At 47.9% G+C, this 20724-nt stretch overlaps 3 protein-coding genes across 3 annotated transcripts; all 3 read right to left on the reverse strand.

The window, feature by feature from the left end:
* Window positions 1-1326: 1326 nt before the first annotated feature.
* On the reverse strand, window positions 1327-8391 carry LOC311375729 (heterogeneous nuclear ribonucleoprotein A/B-like). The gene is made up of 9 exons (XM_084490786.1): window positions 8258-8391; window positions 7098-7431; window positions 6507-6675; window positions 6112-6270; window positions 5671-5802; window positions 5433-5568; window positions 5097-5246; window positions 4639-4726; window positions 1327-2263 (listed from the first exon to the last, which is right to left on the reverse strand). The coding sequence occupies exons 2-8, from the start codon at window positions 7412-7414 to the stop codon at window positions 4656-4658; spliced, it is 1134 nt and encodes a 377-aa protein (XP_084346912.1). The 5' UTR covers window positions 7415-7431; window positions 8258-8391; the 3' UTR covers window positions 1327-2263; window positions 4639-4655.
* A 1457-nt stretch (window positions 8392-9848) lies between these two features.
* Window positions 9849-11931, reverse strand: LOC311375730 (maternal B9.10 protein-like; the record flags this gene model as incomplete). The annotated part of the gene is made up of 4 exons (XM_084490787.1): window positions 9849-10073; window positions 10343-10640; window positions 11224-11361; window positions 11759-11931. The coding sequence occupies 4 exons, from the start codon at window positions 11929-11931 to the stop codon at window positions 9849-9851; spliced, it is 834 nt and encodes a 277-aa protein (XP_084346913.1).
* Window positions 11932-14463: 2532 nt separating this feature from the next.
* Window positions 14464-20518, reverse strand: LOC311375731 (dual specificity protein kinase CLK4-like; the record flags this gene model as incomplete). The annotated part of the gene is made up of 6 exons (XM_084490788.1): window positions 14464-15516; window positions 15803-15893; window positions 16055-16134; window positions 19535-19617; window positions 19765-19894; window positions 20424-20518. Coding segments are annotated over 6 exons (629 nt in total), but the record flags the coding sequence as incomplete, so codon positions are not given.
* Between the last annotated feature and the right edge of the window lie 206 nt (window positions 20519-20724).

Genomic DNA, 20724 nt, shown 5'->3' on the forward strand with positions numbered 1-20724 from the left:
TAGTAAGTGGAAATGTTCTAGGCCTTCCCTTGAATGGTTTATGAATGATTTTAAATGTTTTTTCTCCTCCCCTGCGAGAGTTTTGTGTTTTGTTCATCAATAATAAAAACAAAATAAAGTAAAATTAAAAAAATACTATTTCCATCCTCTGCTCTGACCGCACTTACTCGCAATGTACACTAGGTGGTAATGTTTGATCATTCTGACGGAACGCATTTATCACTGTTGGATTGAGTTAGTTTACTTCTGTTGGTGGTGGACTAGCCGACAGCCTGCCCTGTGCCATAACCAACCGGAGGAGAGCCCTTCTAACCAATCAGAGGCCAAAAAGGCAGTACTTGTTTCTACCATCCTACGAAAAATAGATTCGCTAACCGCAACCCTACCCATATCAGAGAAATGCGTTGACAAATGTAAGTTTAATATACATTAGAATTCAAGTTACCTACCCTGCGGTCACGTCACGGATTTGAGCCTTTTTGGATTGGATCAGGGATTTAAACAAACGTGATTGGATAATCTTTGGCTATCCACTCATTAATATTAATGGTTCTTCCGGATTCAGCCTACGAGAAACACATTCGCCACTCTATTATCTCTATCGCTCTGGTAAAATAGTTGTATCGTTTTTTAGCCTGTGACCAGTACAATCGGTCCAACCAGTTTCGGCTGTGGTTTGGATGCAAGGGCAACCACACCAGTTGTAGTGGGTTACGTCTTCTTCGCCTCTTCATTGTACCCCCAGGCGTAGTAGGCCTACAACCTCGAGACATGCCCAAACGCCCAGCATTGAGAATCGTTAGTTACTGCCCCTTGTTATCCCCGTCCAAGACCACATCCTAACGACCCCCCATTTTGATTAGAGCCACTTCTGACCCTTGGTCGGAGCCGCAAGTTTACAATTAAGACTTAATGTTTTTTTTAAGTCTGGTTTTGACCGCGTTTCAAGCCAACAGCAGTTAATAATGGTACGTCTATACAGTGTGTGCAACACCATATCAAAGGTTTACCTGGTAAATTAAAACCAGTAGGCGTGACTTACCACTTACCATTACGCCCGACTTCCATTAGAAACAGAATTCTTACCAGTGTTCGAGAGATGCTTCATGAACCACCTCTGAATAAACCACACGTTCATACCATTCCCCTATCGATACCACAAAGGTTCTGATTAGTTTTTCAAAACAAGCTTGGATTCTCATTCATCTTTGAAACTTGAACATTAATATATACACCAAAGTTGACAGTGAAATAAGTCGGGAACAAACTGGTCTCCGGTTACAATGTGCATTATCATTAACAGTACCGTTAAGCATTAGAAGACACTTAAACCAAAGGTTTTTTTTATTACTAACAAACTGCCAAATACACTAGTTTGTGTAGACCCCAGAGGGTCCTATAAACAAAACGTTGTAGACATCTAATTCCAGAGCTATCACTTAAAACAAAATGGCATACCACACAAATTAAGTCAACACAGAAGCGAAAGAACCCCCCTCCCCCCCTTCCAGACAGCAGTCCATATCAGCAACAAGCCCTTCTCCACTGAAGTCACATCTGAAGATGGTTTCAAAATATCCAGAAAGGCGCGCACCGGTGGACGAGGACACAAAAGATGCAAGCATTCCCTTTCGCAGTTACAAGTCTATTTACATTGAATTATCATATACCAACATCGGCCATATGGTAAGGGGGAGAAAGATAGTTAACATTTTGAATTTAAAAAGTTTTTGTTCGAATTATTGGAATTTAGTTTAATCATAATTGTTTTGTTAACCTGGTAACCATGGCCACTCTAAACCTCAGTAACGAGACCCTGCTGCAGAGGACACTTGACCCTGTGCCCTTCCAGGTGAACTTAAGACTTGGCTCAAGAGTCTGGAAGCACCAGAACGGGGAAAAAAATTTACTGAAAAATGTTTATTTTTTCTTCAAAAACAAAACAAAAGCTCCTTTACAGCATCAATGTTTTGTTGTGTAAAGCCAGCAGACATGTAAAATACAACCCTTACAATACATTAGAATCAAAAGGTACCAAAAAGTACGGTAAAAATTACACTTCCAGTGGTGGAAATGTGGGGAAAAAAAAGAAAACTACGGGAAAACAAAACATGACCGGGTAAAAAAAAAAATTGGAAAAAGTTACATTTTATTCTGATGGTTTCTGTACAAAATGGTCGTCTGCCATAAAAGTTGAGTGGAGTCTTGTGTCCCCGCCAGGCTACCATAAGTCCAATTCGTCTTACACTGGATCACTTGAGCACTGAGGAAGAGAGGAGAGATATTTAAACCAAATTAAATCATCCATTTATGTGCACGACCAATTTAAGCCAAACAGTGCAATGTGTGTGAAAATATATGTCTACGCTACTGTTGAAAGACATGCACTGCTCCTTATGCCATCAGAAGGATTGATCGCTTACATTTATTTTTGTGTTGCAACCATATACCATTGGCCAACAGCAATGCTGTATTATGTTTAATACAGAGTATTTTACTTGACACGCAACAGATCTACGCTTACATTTCCAACATTTTTATGGTTGATGTGGCATTTGATTTGACTTCCTTTTCTAACTTTAATGGCAATCACATTAGTTTTGTTTATCCTACGGTGAAGGTTTCTACAGCGTGTCCACCCCTGGGGGATTAAAGCTTGTTTCCTCTGAATTACCTTTGGGGTGTGGATACAATACAATAAGCAAAATACCCTAGTTGTATTTAATTCTTAATTTAAAAAAAAATAGTCTGTCAAGAACCCAAACTTTGTCCTAAAAGCTTAAATTGATTTTGAGCAAAAAGTAGACTTGTGAACATTGAATTAATGGAATGATGTAATGAATTCTATTGGGTACAAAATACCCAAATTAAGCTCAAGGGCTGTAAATGCAAAAACCTAAAACAAGCTACAAATGTTTTAGGCTAAAAAAGTAGAAACTGCAAAATTGACTATTGTTCTAATGTACTGCTTAGAGCAGCAAATTAAACGGTCCAGTGATCCATGCAGCTATATATAAGGGCTGTCCACAATATCACAAAAGATTAATCTTGAAAATGGAACTTTATAAATTCTCAATTACTTTTTAGTTTTCCCCATTACTTGAGTGCATGTCGGAACATGCCAGCTGCATGGAGGAGCATCCCTCTTGTGGGAAACGGCCAACCATTTTGTAAGTTAATTTTTATACAGCGGTGGGCTGAGTCACTGCCGCTGGGCTTCCCATGCAGGACTGAGCACGTGCTGGTGAGTCAAACCGAAGTTAAGTCGCCGTATGAGAACTACGCAAACCGAAAATTACATAATCACAAACTGAGCACAGTTCATGTTCATGTGGCTATTTGTCGAGTACATGACATTTTTAAGCTCCCGTGGAGTGCAGTAAATGCGTGGTGTGGTAACAAAAGCTCCCCTGTGCAAAAGGCTAAGACAACAGGTGATAATGATAGTGATAATGAAAAGGTCTGCATGTTCTACCAGGCACTAGGTCGCAGTAGTGATAATGAATAATTCTGCATGGTCTACCAGGGTAAATTAGGCACTAGGTCGCAGTAGTGATAATGAATAATTCTGCATGGTCTACTTCAATGATTAACTCTTGCCACAATAATTGAAAGTAGTTTGTATTGAAATTAATCTCAACCCATCATGTGAATAATCAAATGTTATTTTATATATAGCCATTTAACTCGAAGACAGACAAAACAGCAAGTGTAAGAACAGACTCTTAGGCCAACTAGACTGGTGATCAGTGATGTGCTGAGCGGGCATAAGCTCATGTTAGTTGAGGGCACAGCGTGGAAGCATTTGGCGCTCTTGGCAGCATGTTGTTAGGGAGGCAGAAGCAGAGGAAGAGACCCCAGGATGAAGGGATGATTCAGGTTTTGAAACTAGCCTGTGCTATTGACTAGTAGGTTTGTGTACCTTTAGGACACTCTACAAGATGCAAATCGAATGCACTGTTGGGTAACTGATAGAAGGGATTGACTTTCTTATTCCTTCAGTGAACCATTAGGCCAGAATCATTTGTGCAGGCTTTGGAAATATCCAAAATGCTTCACAATGCAACAGAATTACATTTATAATGAGCAGACAAGCTTTTTAAGATCCTGAACCATCCCAGTATGAAGCTGCTTAGCAGCTGAAGAGCAGATGGCCTCCCATCTCCCAGATAAGCAAAACCCATGGGCCTGTGGTCCACCTCAATCCATTTCTTAAGTCTTTCACTGGTGTGTTTTAGTAGTGAGCAGGTTCTCTCCTGCTACACATCATAAATCTACAGCCAAAGAGGGCGCAAGAATAAGGGAATTAATCAATTCAATCAACCAATTTCTCACTATACGAATACAATTAATCCCAGGCAGTTTGCACATAACATTACCGGACATACCGGCATTATGAACTAACAAGGGTCACATAGTCAAGAGGTTGGTGGGATCAATTTAGGACATTTAATTTTTTTTTTAAATAACGCAGTTCACTGCCAGCTTTGCCACATCGGCCGATACAAATGAGATTGAGTCATGGTTCCATAATAAATATTCTACAGCCTGTCCACTATGACGTCCCCCAATGTCCCCGCCCAAGTGTGCCATGACAGCTGTGGTAGTCACAGTGTTGACTATGAAGACATAGCATACCTTGCACTACAATGTGATCAGTATGGCTTGTAGCTAGTCTGGTGGCCTCCCCGTCTTGGAGTTTTCCCAAAGCTGGCACTGCCCTGGTCTGCGGGGGACAGAGAGAGAGGCCACTGAGTACCTTAGAGCACAGACAAGTCAAACAGTCAGGCAGCTCCACCCGTCAGGCCAGTCACATGCCACAGCGCTGCAGCCAGCGGCGCTCGGTGCTGCCGTGTGCGTGTACCAGGGATGCAGCACTAGAGCATGTTAGACTATATGCTAGCCATTTTATTAGATCTGGCCCATTTTAGTTTGACAATTATTTTTTTTGTATCTTCCAATTTGGCAATAGTGCGGCAGATCTGAAAGGGTAGATCTACCGACGATGCCTTGGGTACAAAGATGAGAGATTGAGTTTTAAGTGATCCAGCTGTTTAATTACACTACTGGTGCATCCCTAGTATGTGAGTACTTACTGTAATCATAAGCACCACCGCCGTATCCACCATAGTAGCCTGAGCCGTAGTCGTAGCCTCCGTAGCCACCGTAGCCTCCGTACCCACCCTGGCTACCGTAGCCCTGGTTCCAATAGTTACCATAGCCCTGGTTCCAGCCTTGGCTCTGGGCTGAGTGTAAAAAATGAAAACAAAATCGGGACATTTATTACTATTTATCATTATTTATCCGTACCTCAAATCATCTGCCTCATCAATACTGGCTACCTACAATTGTGCTTGCATGGAATCAGTTCCTGGAACACAAGCGTTATAAGCTGTGGTGGAGGAGCACAATAAAGAACCAACCAGCCTTACCTCCACCACCACCTCCTCCACCGCCGCCGCGCCACCTGCCACCACGCCCACCACCACCGCTGTAGCCGCCCCCTCGGCCACCTCCGTACTGCTGCTGCTGGTACACGTCTTTGGGCTGGGCGATCTTCAACTCACACTGGGGACAGAATTCACAACGTGAATCCCTGTTGAACAAGGACCTTAAGCTTTCCTACTTTTGTATCCCAAAGTATTCCTGAAGCCCTTCCTGAGATGGTACCTTGCTGCCTTCGACCGTGTGGAACTTGTTCTCCAGACACTTCTTGACGCTGGCCTCGTCTTTGTAAGTGATGAAGATGAAGCCCCGCCTCTTCTTCATCTTGGGCTCCACTGGCAGCTCAATGGTCTCGATCTAAAAGGAAATACAACAATGATAAGCCTATGCTGTTCGTCAATTATCCGATGCTGCAGATATTGTAGACTACTTGGCAACATAATTTTTCATAGCAAGTAAAAGGAACAATATAGGTTACAGAAAACCAACATGACATTCATTTCTCCAGCCATACAATAGTACGAATTTCGTTATGCCTAACACAACTTATGCCTTCTGAGTATAATTTAGGAAAGGTCTCCCATACATGCACACTGCTACGCAGAAGCACCAGCAGATAAACCAGTAAAAGGGTCTGGATATCATGACATGACAGCGTAGACTAACCTCTCCAAAAGTTCCAAAATATTCCCTGATGGTTTCTTCTGTGGCCTCAGGATTCAGCCCTCCAACAAAGATCTTCTTTGCAGGCTCCTTTTTCATGGCCATGGCCCTCTTGGGGTCGATTTGACGTCCATCCAGTCTGTGTTCGCTCTGCTCTAGGACCTACAGACAAAGAAATGTCACATGAAGGAATACAATATGGCTTCCTGAATTAAAATAGTAAGGGGAGTAAAATTACATTTTTAGTGACAGCATTTGCAATAGTTTTCCATTATGTTAAAACCCGTTGTAATGGAATTACCAATTCTGGTAATACCATATTTTATTAGCACAACCATGGTTGCTTTAACAAAATAACAGTGTAACAATGCAGCGTAGCCCGTCTGGAAACCACCCACCTTGTCCACGCTGGAGGAGTCTTTAAAAAGCACGAAGCCGAAGCCGCGGGATCGCCCCGTGCTGGCGTCCATCTTAATGGTGCAGTCCGAGACCTCGCCGAACTTTGAGAAGTAGTCCTTCAGGTCTTTTTTACTGGTGTCCCAGCTCAGGCCGCCCACAAACATCTTACTGCACACAGGATGGAACGGTATTTTGACATCCCTCTCCAATTGCCATTAGTTTCAGTTTACTTAACATTGTGAACCTTTCAATAACGTTCCAAATGAAAGTAAAGCTGAATTGTTAATGTTGCCATTGAATCAACCCATTAAACTACAGAGGCGGCTGCAATAGAACGTTCACCAGTTAGCACTTTAAACGAACAGAAGGGAAAGCCTACAGTTTACTTATTCTGCTGAGACCTTGAATTTGAATTATTTAATGTTCCACACCTCGGCAGTAGAATGTAACCGTGTCCTCACCTCGCTGGTCATGTTGAGCCCAAATGGTAAATTAACAGACACCAGTGCAGTGTTCCTTCCAGTAGTGTCAAAATAGGGCAACACAACGCTGGCCAGGGGTTAACCTGCTCCCAGGCTCCATCCTCTTACCCTGCATCGTCTTCTCCTTTGCTAGCGTTGATTTTTCCACCGTCTCCGGCTTCCTCCGTCGTTCCTTCTGCCTCTGCATCTCCCTCGCCCTCTCCTTCTGCCTCTACGTCTCCTTCACCTCCTTCTGCTGCTGCTGCTGCTGCTGCGTCTGGTTCTGCTTCTACGTCTCCTTCTGCCTCTGCTTCTGCTTCTCCTTCTACATCGCCTTCTTCTTCTGTGACAGCAAACTCCTCTTGCTCGGCTCCGTTCTGCTCCTCCTCTCCCTCGGCTCCGTTCTGCTCGGAAGTCTCCATAAACTGATGTTCGCTGTCGCTCATTGTGATGGATGGGGGGGCTGATGGAGAACACAATTACGATCGCATCTTGGTAAACATGTTCCACTCTAACAAGCAATACTTAAGGACAACAAAGGCTTATCGATGGAACGACTACAACAATGGATTCCCCGAAAATGTAAACAAAAAATCTAAACCAAATCCAACAATCGTCGGTATAAGATGCATCCATTTGGCCAAAAATGTATGCATCTTATTCAAATTATATCAGATGGGTTCCTTCGGCTTTGGATCGATATGGAAACCTAAAGCTGAAGTCGCAATACGGAAGAAAATGTCTCAGTTCATGTGAAACTAAAATATTTATCGCGATAATGTAAACTGTTTGCAGAGCGACATAAAAGCTAACGACACTTGGCCACGAATGTAACAATCGGGGCGATGCGGAGACTTTAAACAACACTGCTCTCCATTTTGAGGATTCAAGCCGGGCGCGCTTTACGAGCCCCCCGCCCGCCGCGCGGGGAGGCCCGGGCCGGAGCTCCGGCGGCCCGCTGCCCGGCCCGCTGCACGGCCCGCCCGAGGGGGCGAACACCCGCATGGGTTAACTTCTGCACACTAAATGGGCATAAATGTTTTTTGGTAACGGTTCATACGAGCAGACGAACAGCGCGTCCGGCCGAAGCCGTGCGCGGCCCTTCCCCCATAGAGCGCGTTAGCTTAGCACTTAGCACTTTCTTCCCGATCAAAACAGACCACGGATCGGCTAGCTGCTAAACTACGGATAAATGCAACTTAAGAATGAACGCAGGACTCGAGAACAAGAATAACACAATCGATTTATCGAACAGCTTCTGTGGAGAACGAAGCAAAACATGCGCTTACTTCAGAGACGAGGAGACGGTGACTTGCTTCTCAAGATGGACACTCCGAATTCGCCGCTAACTCGTGGCGGAATATATATCACCGGATGTGAGCGCGAACCACAAGACGTTACAACAACAACAGCTGTGATAGGCCACAGGGGGCGGGTCTTGGAATGAAGGGGGCTTTCGATTGGTCAATTTTATGAGCTGACAAAAACAAACTGGCTTTTGCTGTATTGTGAGGAGAATGTCCTAACAACGGGCACTGCTGGCCGCTGGTTCACATTGTGTGCCTACTTCTCAAATACATCGCGACGTGGACGATTCTCCTTGTTTTGATTGAGAAATGTTCAGTTGTTTCCGATATTTTTGCAGCCGTATCCGACGATCCTCTTCTGGTCTGTTGTGCTGCGAGTTGTTGAGTCGTAATTAAATAAATAAACCCTCCACGAGGAAACCTTGGGCTACTACGAGTCTGCTCCAAGATTAGTCATAATCTGCTCTCGAACTAAACACGATGCGTTTCGCGACGGGAAGTAGGCCTACAGCGAAATGAAGCTTTATTGTTGTTGGTCGGTTAACCACAACACGTTACAATAGTCCATTGAGTTTCTCAAACTACATTCTCTATTGCGTTGCATAACTGAATGATCCAACATATTATACACACGTGTACAGTATTGCACGTGTTAAAGAGTCGTGGAAAAACCTGTAGGCCTACATCTGTTGCATCACAAATGCTCATAGCTCAATCCAGGTTGCATTATAAAACATGACACAACCGGTTCTTAACCCATTACAGGGGATCGTTTCATAGCCCAGGTCCGAACAGTCATCCAAACCTACCAGCACACTACACCACATATAGCTCATTGCTCAAATGCACTTTTCCCATGGAATAGCCTTGTCCCTGGAATGTCCTTTTCACAACTGTTTTTCCACCAGTTATAACTGCTGAATTCCTGAATTATTCCTGAATTTCCCCTAGGGATAAATAAAGTTTATATCTATCAGCCACCTGCTTCTTACCATCTATCATGTTTTAGACACGTTTGATTCCGAGACCTGTCGTGCAGTTATTTAACCACACCATGATATCAACTACACTTTGGGTTCAAATCCTGATATTTGATACAAACTACTTTTGAGTCTGGCTCGCAAGGTCATGTGATCATCTTTCAGTACAATCATCGCTTAGTGCAGCTTAGCACTACATTTACAGTTCAGTTTGTATCCATACTGCAAGATGAAGACACAGGCAGGAACATTTCTTGTCAACTGTTTATTTATATCTGATACACATTTAGATTACTTTAAAATACACTTAGAAGTTAGGTTTTATTTAAAATACTTGAAACTTTTAAAATATGCTTAAGCAGCATCACTTTAAACCATAATCTTCACAATTTAAATCATTCAACAGTTATCCTTTAAAAATACAACCGGCAAGACACAATTATTTTGTGTCAAATCGTAGTGTTCTTTTATCCTGTAAAAAAGTTCCATAATTCATATAATAATTAATAATAATTCTTCTTTCAAGGAGCAGCTGACTTCAGTTCTGCACCTTTGAACAAACGGAGCTCTCCAGGTTCCAGACGTGGTCCCGTCTATGAGCGGGACTTGCTCACCCAGTGGTACTTGTCAACACGAGGGCCAGAAAAGGAGATACTTGGTCGGTGGGACTTAAACGCCTTCTGCCCGTGGAACTGGGGGCCTGGAGGAGGAAGAGCAGCAGCAGCGGGGAAGTGAGGCGGATATCCGTCCCCGGTAAAAGCCTTCCTCTTGGGGTAGTTGACCCAGGTCTGGGGCATGCCGGTGGCAAACTCGTTGAACTGAGGAGAAAGGATCAGGGGTTGGTCAGAGAGAAACTGAACTACATGTTCAGCAGACTTTTGTGACATCCGTATTAACTTGCATGTGTGAGTCATTAAGGAGATAGTCAAGGTCTACAATTATGCTTTTTGTTAACACAATAAAAACTAGAAATTAACTTTGCAAAAAGGTTAAGGAACTGGATTCCTGTGGGGTTTGAGCACAGAGAATACAACAGGTTTCCTTTTTCCATCTGCCTCCAGGTTGATGGTGCAGCTCGGCAGCCCACCTGGTAGATGCTGTTGGGGTTGCTGACGGTGGGGATGGTCTTGTGCTCCGGTCGTGAGAGAGGGGCTGACGCGGGGAGACAGAGGGACATCGATGGGTTGCTGCTGCTGCTGCTGCAGCCGCTGCTCCGGCTGGTGTCTCCGCACGCAGCGTCCTCCTCATCCTCCGAGGACGCCCCCGAGGGCACGTCCAGGCCGGCCCGCTCCACCGCGCGCTGGACGCGATGAGAGAACTCCCGGTCGCTGCGGAGGTCGCCACCCAGCAGCGACACGCAGAACGGGGTGCTGCGCTCGCCGTATCTGGAGACACGGAGCACGTCGTTATGTTCAGACCTGGGACAAATTATCTAGACAAATAGTGAGACACTATCACATTAGATTCCTCCAAAGCCATAATGAGAAGGTGAGTAACTTCGACACCTAGATGTAGTCAGGACATTTCTGGGTTTGAATCAGGAACTGTTGGGCTGAGAGCGGCCACATCGACACCGCAAGGTGCCCATGATGTCACATCTGAATGGGCACCTCAATGTGGGATAGGAATAATTGGTAGTAATTGGGTTTTGGTCAGTCTAGTAATAATTGGTAGTAATTGGGTTTTGGTCAGTCTAGGAATAATTGGTAGTAATTGGGTTTTGGTCAGTCTAGTAATAATTGGGACATTGTAGGATAAAGTGTTGCGTTTCAAGCTGAGGCATCTCAAAATGGTGGTGTATTGGCCACATAAGATCCCATGATCCATTCTGATGTACAACCCCTATTAAGATGAAGCAGCAGTATTTAATAGTAATATTTAATATTTAATAGTTTGCAGCCTCAATTGCACCCTTGGCTGCGACCATAGAATCAGAACATGGTTTGTCTATTGTCTTGGTTTGGCTACCTGCAGGACACTTCCCCCGGGTCCACCCACAGGGTGAGCTCCCTGGGCAGGCCCAGACCCTCGTACTGCACGCCGCTCCGGGCACAAGCCCGCTCCAACACCGGGTCCCTCAGCTGGACTCGGTTCATTCGCAGACACCTTCCAAGACGAGGGGCAAAGTAGGTAGAAAGAAGCTTTGGACAGTTCCATAAAGGAAGTTGAACGGTGAACAGCCCTAGTCATGGGTGATGATTCCAGGAGGGCTGAATTAGCAGTTTAGTTACTTTACTTACTTACTTACTTACTTACTTCTCTACTCAAATATGCAAACTTATTTTGACACTGATTTAGCAAAGAAGTCCTTTACTTCATGGTTAGAGCTCTACTACACGTTCAGAGACCAATAAACCCAATGAGAAATTAAATGAGGAAAGAGTTTCAAGAGTTTCCCCATGTCAACCTTGACATCTGAAATAATGAGCATCCATAACAAAAGCAATTCAGTGTGTATTTTAAGCAGTGCTCGGCCACAGTGTTATCAGCTGGTAGTACACACCTGTACGCCTGTCCTTTGCTGGGAGTGCTTGGCTCCCAGTGGTTTTTGTAAGTCTCAAACAGCAGCGACGTCAGAGCGGCTGCGAAGCGCTCCCTGCCGCCCCCGTCCAGTCCGCCGTACCGCTTCACCAGGCGGGCAACGAAAAACACCGCGGCGGCGATCTCTTCTTTCATGGCCTCAACAACCGCCGAGAAGATACGACAGGAAAAAAAAAATAGGCCCACACTTTCCTAACAAACACTCGTTCCAGCAAATGCACGATCACAACACCAAACACATCCAAACTATCTTAATTAAGGTTAAAATACTGTTGTAGTTTAAAATCCTACCAAGCTTGCACTTCACATGATCCAACAAAACGATTCAACTAAATAAACTAAACCAAAACACACGGTAAGGACCACTCAAGCAAACAAATTTGCTCCTGGAACCTAAAAAAGCACGCAGCCCTGTTGTATGGTTTGAACACATGCAGCCCCTTAACTACTCAATATCGCAAGAACATTGACTCTAAAATATCGACAACTTTCTTTTTTTCATTCGTGTACCAGATATTGGCAAAATAAAACAGGTCTAAGAATCTCTGGATGGTAAACTGGGCGGCTGTGGGAAAAGCACGCACCTGCACATGGTTAATTTAATGTGTGAGAGGGAGGGGCGGGCGGGGGCTTAACCAGGTGAGAGGGGGGGGGGGGGGGGGGGGGGACTTAAACAGGTGAGAGGGAGGGGGGGGGGGGGGGGGTGGGACTTAAACAGGTGAGAGGGAGGGGGCGGGGACTTAAGGCGCGTTCATGGTCCTGGTGATAACGAGACGGCACACGCTTGTTCCCGCAGCGACCGTTCATGTGCACTGCGTTGGGAATCTAAAAGTTATTCACAGCAGGGTTTTTTATCCGATAAAAAAAAGTCAGAACTAAACAGAACTTAGTAGGATCAGTTTCAAGTTTGCACGCCTTTATTTCCTTGTAGCTGTATCACCTATCCTTTTGCTTTTATTTATGAGAAGCAGATTGTATTGCCACTGTATGGAAGGCTACATTTGCCCTTATCTAGAGCTGGTTTACCAGTACACAACGTTTAAAACTGTCGATGCTGTCGAAAGTCGATGCCAACAGACGGTTACAACGTCAATCAATAGTAAAATATGTGATATGATGGTTGATTCTTTTATATTGCGTGAAACTTTCATGTTCCGCCATGTTCACTCGTCACTAGTAAACCACACGTCACCAACTGGGCAACTCTGTTAACTAAATCTGGCCCCAGTTGCCGAATGGAAGTAGAATCATCAGAGCGTCATGAGGTGTTCACGAGAACTTTCCGACGTCGCGAAAATGTTATCCCCATAATTCCGAGCGACGTGAACGCACCATTAAACAGGTGAGATCTCATTTTTATTATCCCAATTTATAAACATTTAATTTTCAAATGGTTTGTACTAGGCCTAACTTTGTGTATGAATATTTGTGAACGTTTCAGAGTATTTTGTTAAATGTTTTTTTGTTTTTTTGCATTTTTTGGAAAATAACAATGAAATGAAAATAACAATGAAAATAATCAATGATTAAAAATGATAGTCATCCTATAAGTGACCTGATAACCCCTGGTTTAGAAATAGTTGACTGTTCTGTTTATAAATGGCAGACACCTGTACGCCTGTCCTGCTGGGAGTGCTGCCCTCCCACTGGTTTTTATCTCGAACAGCGATGACGTCAGAGCGGCTGCAGAGCGCTCCCTACCGTCAGGGGACTTATAATAGGGGCCCAAGGCGAAGATATGCATGGGGCCCACCTCATCCCATCTTTAAAAGAGAACGGAGAAAAAAAATGTACCGACTGAATGGTGGATAGGCAGGTAGAGCGGAGGTTGGAGGTTGGAGATGAGAAAAAAAATCTTCCCCTACACACAAAGTGTAGCACTAAACAAACTAATAGTCACGATGGAACCCAACAGAGAATAAGGTTTTAGATAACACCTGTCTTTGCCAACATGCCAGGAAAACCAGCACTGTTTATTATTAGAGAAAAGATAGATTGTTCTCCACATCACACGCTTCTGACAGGTCTTCACCTAGCGCCACTTCACAGCTAGCTGCTGCTGCTGTAGCGTTCAGCGCTTTGGACGTTGTTGTTCCCGTCTGTATCCCCAACAATAGCCGTAAAAAAGTGTGTCATCTTTGTCAGAGTTGCCAAATACTTATTGGTGTCTTTTCGCTTTTTTCTTTTATTTGAGCCGCTTGGGTAACTTTATTTCCTAACCTTTTATTTTGTTTTCGCATTTAGACTCATCTTGCTTCGTCTGTTTGTCAACTTAAAAAATTTTTGAGGCTGGTTGGGGGCCCCCCTACTATGAGGGCCCCAAGCGGCCGCCTACCTATGCCTCGATGTTAAGACCGCCACTGCCTACCGTCCCCATCTAGACCGCCGTACCTCTTTACCAGGTAACATCTCAAATGTTTAAACGTTTCCTTGAAATGGACATAGTGCAAACAGGAGTATAGTAGCCTATGTGGCGCCATACTATCATCATTATTGAGTTCAACCATAGGATTCCAACCCCAAATGTTCAGCTTGCGTCCAGTGCTTAAAATCCCCCCTACGTATATCAGAAGGCCATGAATAAAAACTGAGTTAACCTGTCAAAATAATACAAAATACACAACACACATTTTCAACATAGCAAATATTTTTATTCTCAAACTTCAGAACTCAGCCCTAAAGATCAACCTTGCAAGTTTTATTTTATAAGGTATATAAATAAGTTGCCTTAATAGGCAGACCTGAGTTATACACAAAGAAAAATAGTTTCTTTTAAAGGACTGTAGCATTTCTCCCAACCACATTAGGAGAGGCAGACCAAAAACACAATCAATATAAAGAGACCTCAAACCCTGACATCTTAAGCTCACCCTGAACACTGATGTTGGCTCACACTGCCCTCAGTAGTAACTCATAATAGTAAATACAAACATTATGCTAGAAAACATTGCTGTGTAGAAATGCACAGAAACACGTAAAAAAAATGGATTGTCCACCAACTGTGAAGAAAAAAATGACCATACTTTGGTTTGACCCGGCAAACTCTGGATAAGCATTTTTAGCAAAAAACCCTGTGCTTTTCCGCTGGTGAGCATACTGGTTTAGGAGCTCTAGTCTACTGAGGAAAGTGTGTCAAGTAACCAGTACAGCAGTCAACTGGTCTATTGACGATGCAGGATCAGCCCAGTGGCCAGACGAGGTTAAAGGTCAGCCGCTCAGTGTCGCTGTACACCCTGAGATAAGCCTCATAAAGACTCTGACACTGAGGGCCGGTCAGCACACAGTGAAACGCTGGATAGCTTTGCTATGTTATTATAGCTGTGTGTAGCTGTGTGTATATGTCGGGTATGTGCGACCCACTAACAATAAAAATACTCGCTTTAAAGATCATTGCTTTCTCCAAAAAGGAGAATAGTTCATATTAAAAACTCTAGAAGGAGAGTACACACAAAACCAAAACAAAAAATATAAAAAGGTTAAGCCAAACTGAAAACAAAAGTGAATTGGTTTGCCGTGTGTGGGTGGGTATTTAAATGTACATGTTTGTGTGCATGTGTAGTTGTGTGTGCATCATGTGCAGCGCAGCATCCTGAGGGGGGTGAAGAAGGGGTGCCAGAGGGCTTCCTCCATGGTGATGCGTCTGGAGACGTCGTACTCCAGCATGCTGCCCATCAGCTCAAACAGCTGCTGGTGCTCTGCACTCCTGCTCTGCATGTACTGCTGCAAGGGCCACACACACACACACACACACACACACACACACACACACACACACACACACACACACACACACACACACACACACACACACACACACACACACACACACACACACACACACACACACACACAGGGTTAGAGCGGAGGCCAACCGGGTCTGGTAGGCAGCAGGGGGCAGGGGGGGCAGCAGGGGGGGCAGCGTGGGGGGGGCAGCGGGGGGCAGCAGGAGGGGCAGCGGGGGGGGCAGCAGCGGGGGGCAGGGGGGGCAGGGGGCAGGCTGCGGTACCTTCAGTGGTTTGCAGTGCTTCCTGACGTAGCGGCCGGAGGTACTGTGCTCATCCCAGTGGAGCTGCTCTCGGTCCACATAGTGCCGCTTCCTGCAAGCAAACACACAATATATAGAGGTGTGTGTGTGTGTGTGTGTGTGTGTGTGTGTGTGTGTGTGTGTGTGTGTGTGTGTGTGTGTGTGTGTGTGTGTGTGTGTGTGTGTGTGTGTGTGTGTGTGTGTGTGTGTGTGTGTGTGTGTGTGTGTGTGTACCTGGTCTTGCTTAGGAGACTGGAGGGGATGGGGCCCAGCACTCTCTCCATCATGGCCAGGTGCTCTCTGCTGTCGTGGGTCTGGAGACAGGAGGTGTGTGAGGTGTGTGGACCGTAACGTGGGCTGGGAGTGACGTAGGAGGTGTGTGTGAGGTGTGTGGACCGTAACGTGGGCTGGGAGTGACGTAGGAGGTGTGTGTGAGGTGTGTGGACCGTAACGTGGGCTGGGAGTGACGTAGGAGGTGTGTGTGAGGTGTGTGGACCGTAACGTGGGCTGGGAGTGACGTAGGAGGTGTGTGTGAGGTGTGTGGACATAACGTGGGCTGGGAGTGACATAGGAGGTGTGTGTGAGGTGTGTGGACCGTAACGTGGGCTGGGAGTGACGTGTGAGGTGTGTGGACCGTAACGTGGGCTGGGAGTGACATAGGAGGTGTGTGTGAGGTGTGTGGACCGTAACGTGGGCTGGGAGTGACGTAGGAGGTGTGTGTGAGGTGTGTGGACCGTAACGTGGGCTGGGAGTGACGTAGGAGGTGTGTGTGAGGTGTGTGGACCGTAACGTGGGCTGGGAGTGACATAGGAGGTGTGTGTGAGGTGTGTGGACCGTAACGTGGGCTGGGAGTGACGTAGGAGGTGTGTGTGAGGTGTGTGGACATAACGTGGGCTGGGAGTGACATAGGAGGTGTGTGTGAGGTGTGTGGACCGTAACGTGGGCTGGGAGTGACGTGTGAGGTGTGTGGACCGTAACGTGGGCTGGGAGTGACGTAGGAGGTGTGTGTGAGGTGTGTGGACCGTAACGTGGGCTGGGAGTGACATAGGAGGTGTGTGTGAGGTGTGTGGACCATAACGTGGGCTGGGAGTGACGTAGGAGGTGTGTGAGGTGTGTGGACCGTAACGTGGGCTGGGAGTGACGTAGGAGGTGTGTGTGAGGTGTGTGGACCGTAACGTGGGCTGGGAGTGACGTAGGAGGTGTGTGAGGTGTGTGGACCGTAACGTGGGCTGGGAGTGACGTAGGAGGTGTGTGTGAGGTGTGTGGACCGTAACGTGGGCTGGGAGTGACGTAGGAGGTGTGTGAGGTGTGTGGACATAACGTGGGCTGGGAGTGACGTAGGAGGTGTGTGTGAGGTGTGTGGACATAACGTGGGCTGGGAGTGACGTAGGAGGTGTGTGAGGTGTGTGGACCGTAACGTGGGCTGGGAGTGACGTAGGAGGTGTGTGTGAGGTGTGTGGACCGTAACGTGGGCTGGGAGTGACGTAGGAGGTGTGTGTGAGGTGTGTGGACCGTAACGTGGGCTGGGAGTGACGTAGGAGGTGTGTGTGAGGTGTGTGGACATAACGTGGGCTGGGAGTGACGTAGGAGGTGTGTGAGGTGTGTGGACCGTAACGTGGGCTGGGAGTGACGTAGGAGGTGTGTGTGAGGTGTGTGGACCGTAACGTGGGCTGGGAGTGACGTAGGAGGTGTGTGTGAGGTGTGTGGACCGTAACGTGGGCCGGGAGTGACGTAGGAGGTGTGTGTGAGGTGTGTGGACCGTAACGTGGGCTGGGAGTGACGTAGGAGGTGTGTGAGGTGTGTGGACCGTAACGTGGGCTGGGAGTGACGTAGGAGGTGTGTGTGAGGTGTGTGGACCGTAACGTGGGCTGGGAGTGACGTAGGAGGTGTGTGAGGTGTGTGGACCGTAACGTGGGCTGGGAGTGACGTAGGAGGTGTGTGTGAGGTGTGTGGACCGTAACGTGGGCTGGGAGTGACGTAGGAGGTGTGTGTGAGGTGTGTGGACCGTAACGTGGGCTGGGAGTGACGTAGGAGGTGTGTGAGGTGTGTGGACCGTAACGTGGGCTGGGAGTGACGTAGGAGGTGTGTGTGAGGTGTGTGGACCGTAACGTGGGCTGGGAGTGACGTAGGAGGTGTGTGAGGTGTGTGGACCGTAACGTGGGCTGGGAGTGACGTAGGAGGTGTGTGAGGTGTGTGGACCGTAACGTGGGCTGGGAGTGACGTAGGAGGTGTGTGTGAGGTGTGTGGACATAACGTGGGCTGGGAGTGACGTAGGAGGTGTGTGTGAGGTGTGTGGACCGTAACGTGGGCTGGGAGTGACGTAGGAGGTGTGTGTGAGGTGTGTGGACCATAACGTGGGCTGGGAGTGACGTAGGAGGTGTGTGAGGTGTGTGGACCGTAACGTGGGCTGGGAGTGACGTAGGAGGTGTGTGTGAGGTGTGTGGACATAACGTGGGCTGGGAGTGACGTAGGAGGTGTGTGTGAGGTGTGTGGACCGTAACGTGGGCTGGGAGTGACGTAGGAGGTGTGTGAGGTGTGTGGACATAACGTGGGCTGGGAGTGACGTAGGAGGTGTGTGTGAGGTGTGTGGACCGTAACGTGGGCTGGGAGTGACGTAGGAGGTGTGTGTGAGGTGTGTGGACCGTAACGTGGGCTGGGAGTGACGTAGGAGGTGTGTGTGAGGTGTGTGGACCGTAACGTGGGCTGGGAGTGACGTAGGAGGTGTGTGTGAGGTGTGTGGACCGTAACGTGGGCTGGGAGTGACGTAGGAGGTGTGTGTGAGGTGTGTGGACCGTAACGTGGGCTGGGAGTGACGTAGGAGGTGTGTGAGGTGTGTGGACCGTAACGTGGGCTGGGAGTGACGTAGGAGGTGTGTGTGAGGTGTGTGGACCGTAACGTGGGCTGGGAGTGACGTAGGAGGTGTGTGAGGTGTGTGGACCGTAACGTGGGCTGGGAGTGACGTAGGAGGTGTGTGAGGTGTGTGGACCGTAACGTGGGCTGGGAGTGACGTAGGAGGTGTGTGTGAGGTGTGTGGACCGTAACGTGGGCTGGGAGTGACGTAGGAGGTGTGTGAGGTGTGTGGACCGTAACGTGGGCTGGGAGTGACGTAGGAGGTGTGTGAGGTGTGTGGACCGTAACGTGGGCTGGGAGTGACGTAGGAGGTGTGTGTGAGGTGTGTGGACATAACGTGGGCTGGGAGTGACGTAGGAGGTGTGTGTGAGGTGTGTGGACCGTAACGTGGGCTGGGAGTGACGTAGGAGGTGTGTGTGAGGTGTGTGGACCATAACGTGGGCTGGGAGTGACGTAGGAGGTGTGTGTGAGGTGTGTGGACATAACGTGGGCTGGGAGTGACGTAGGAGGTGTGTGAGGTGTGTGGACCGTAACGTGGGCTGGGAGTGACGTAGGAGGTGTGTGTGAGGTGTGTGGACCGTAACGTGGGCTGGGAGTGACGTAGGAGGTGTGTGAGGTGTGTGGACCGTAACGTGGGCTGGGAGTGACGTAGGAGGTGTGTGTGAGGTGTGTGGACATAACGTGGGCTGGGAGTGACGTAGGAGGTGTGTGTGAGGTGTGTGGACCGTAACGTGGGCTGGGAGTGACGTAGGAGGTGTGTGAGGTGTGTGGACCGTAACGTGGGCTGGGAGTGACGTAGGAGGTGTGTGAGGTGTGTGGACTGTAACGTGGGCTGGGAGTGACGTAGGAGGTGTGTGTGAGTACCTGAAACAGGGTCAGCCCCAGGTAGTACTCCATCAGGATGCAGCCCAGGCTCCACACATCACACGCCTGGTTCCAGCCAAGGTCTGAGAAACACACACACGGGTGAGTGAGTGAGTGAGTGAGTGAGTGAGTGGGTGAGTGAGTGAGTGAGTGAGTGAGTGAGTGAGTGAGTGAGTGAGTGAGTGAGTGAGTGAGTGAGTGAGTGAGTGAGTGAGTGAGTGAGTGAGTACCTAGGATGACCTCCGGGGCGCGGTAGTGGCGCGTTGACACCAGGGAGGGGTGATGGTCGCGGTCGAAGGTCGCGTTGCCAAAGTCCACCACCTTGACGTCAAGGCTCCTCGGAGTCCTCTGGTCCTGCTTCTGTCCCCCAGTCACACAGGAACACACTGTGAGCCAGCCCCCCACCTCCTCCTCCTCCTCTCCTCCTCCACCTCTCCTGCTCCTCCTCCCCCTCCTCCACCTCCCCCTCCTCCTCTCCTCCTCCTCCACCTCCTCCACCACCTCCTCCTCACCCTCCCCCCCCCTCCACCTCCTCCACCACCTCCTCCTCACCCTCCCCCCCCCTCCACCTCTCCTCCTCCCCCTCCACCTCTCCTCCTCCTCCACCTCCCCCTCCTCCTCCTCCTGCTCCTCCTCCTCCTCACCCTCCTCCTCCCCCTCCACCTCTCCTCCTCCTCCTCCCCCTCCACCTCTCCTCCTCCTCCTCCCCCCCCTCCACCTCTCCACCTCCTCCTCCTCCTCCACCTCTCCTCCTCCTCCTCCTCCCTCTCCTCCTCCTCCTCCTCCTCCTCCTCCTCCCTCTCCTCCTCCTCCTCCACCTCTCCACCTCTCCTCCTCCTCCTCCTCCCCCTCCTCCCCCTCCTTCAGGGTCTATCTGCGGGGGTCTTACCCGACGGTCGCTGTACTCCACATCGTAGGCCGAGTGCACAAAGAGAATGTTCTCTGGCTTCAGGTCTGTGTGTGTCACCTTGTTCCGATGAAGGACTACACACACACACACACACACACACACACACACACACACACACACACACACACACACACACACACACACACACACACACACACAGTTAGAAACTTTTCAATTCATTCGTTTTGTGCCTGTGATATAAATGTAGTAGCAGTCTTATGAGAGTACACAGTCTTTCTCTTTCAGGAGTGGGTACAACCCTTCATTATTCTCCCAGAAT

This window comes from Micromesistius poutassou (assembly GCF_964030765.1).
Source record: "Micromesistius poutassou genome assembly, contig: SCAFFOLD_4499, whole genome shotgun sequence".
In the NCBI taxonomy this organism is placed as follows: domain Eukaryota; kingdom Metazoa; phylum Chordata; class Actinopteri; order Gadiformes; family Gadidae; genus Micromesistius; species Micromesistius poutassou.

Coding starts and splice junctions, on each gene's coding strand:
- LOC311375729 (XM_084490786.1), bottom strand. CDS start 7,414: ATGAGCGACAGCGAACATCAGTTTATGGAGACTTCCGAGCAGAACGGA. Junction 5,569..5,670: donor ACACGGTCGAAGGCAGCAAG/GTACCATCTCAG, acceptor TTCTGTCCCCAG/TGTGAGTTGAAGATCGCCCA. Junction 5,247..5,432: donor TGGAGGAGGTGGTGGTGGAG/GTAAGGCTGGTT, acceptor TTTTACACTCAG/CCCAGAGCCAAGGCTGGAAC.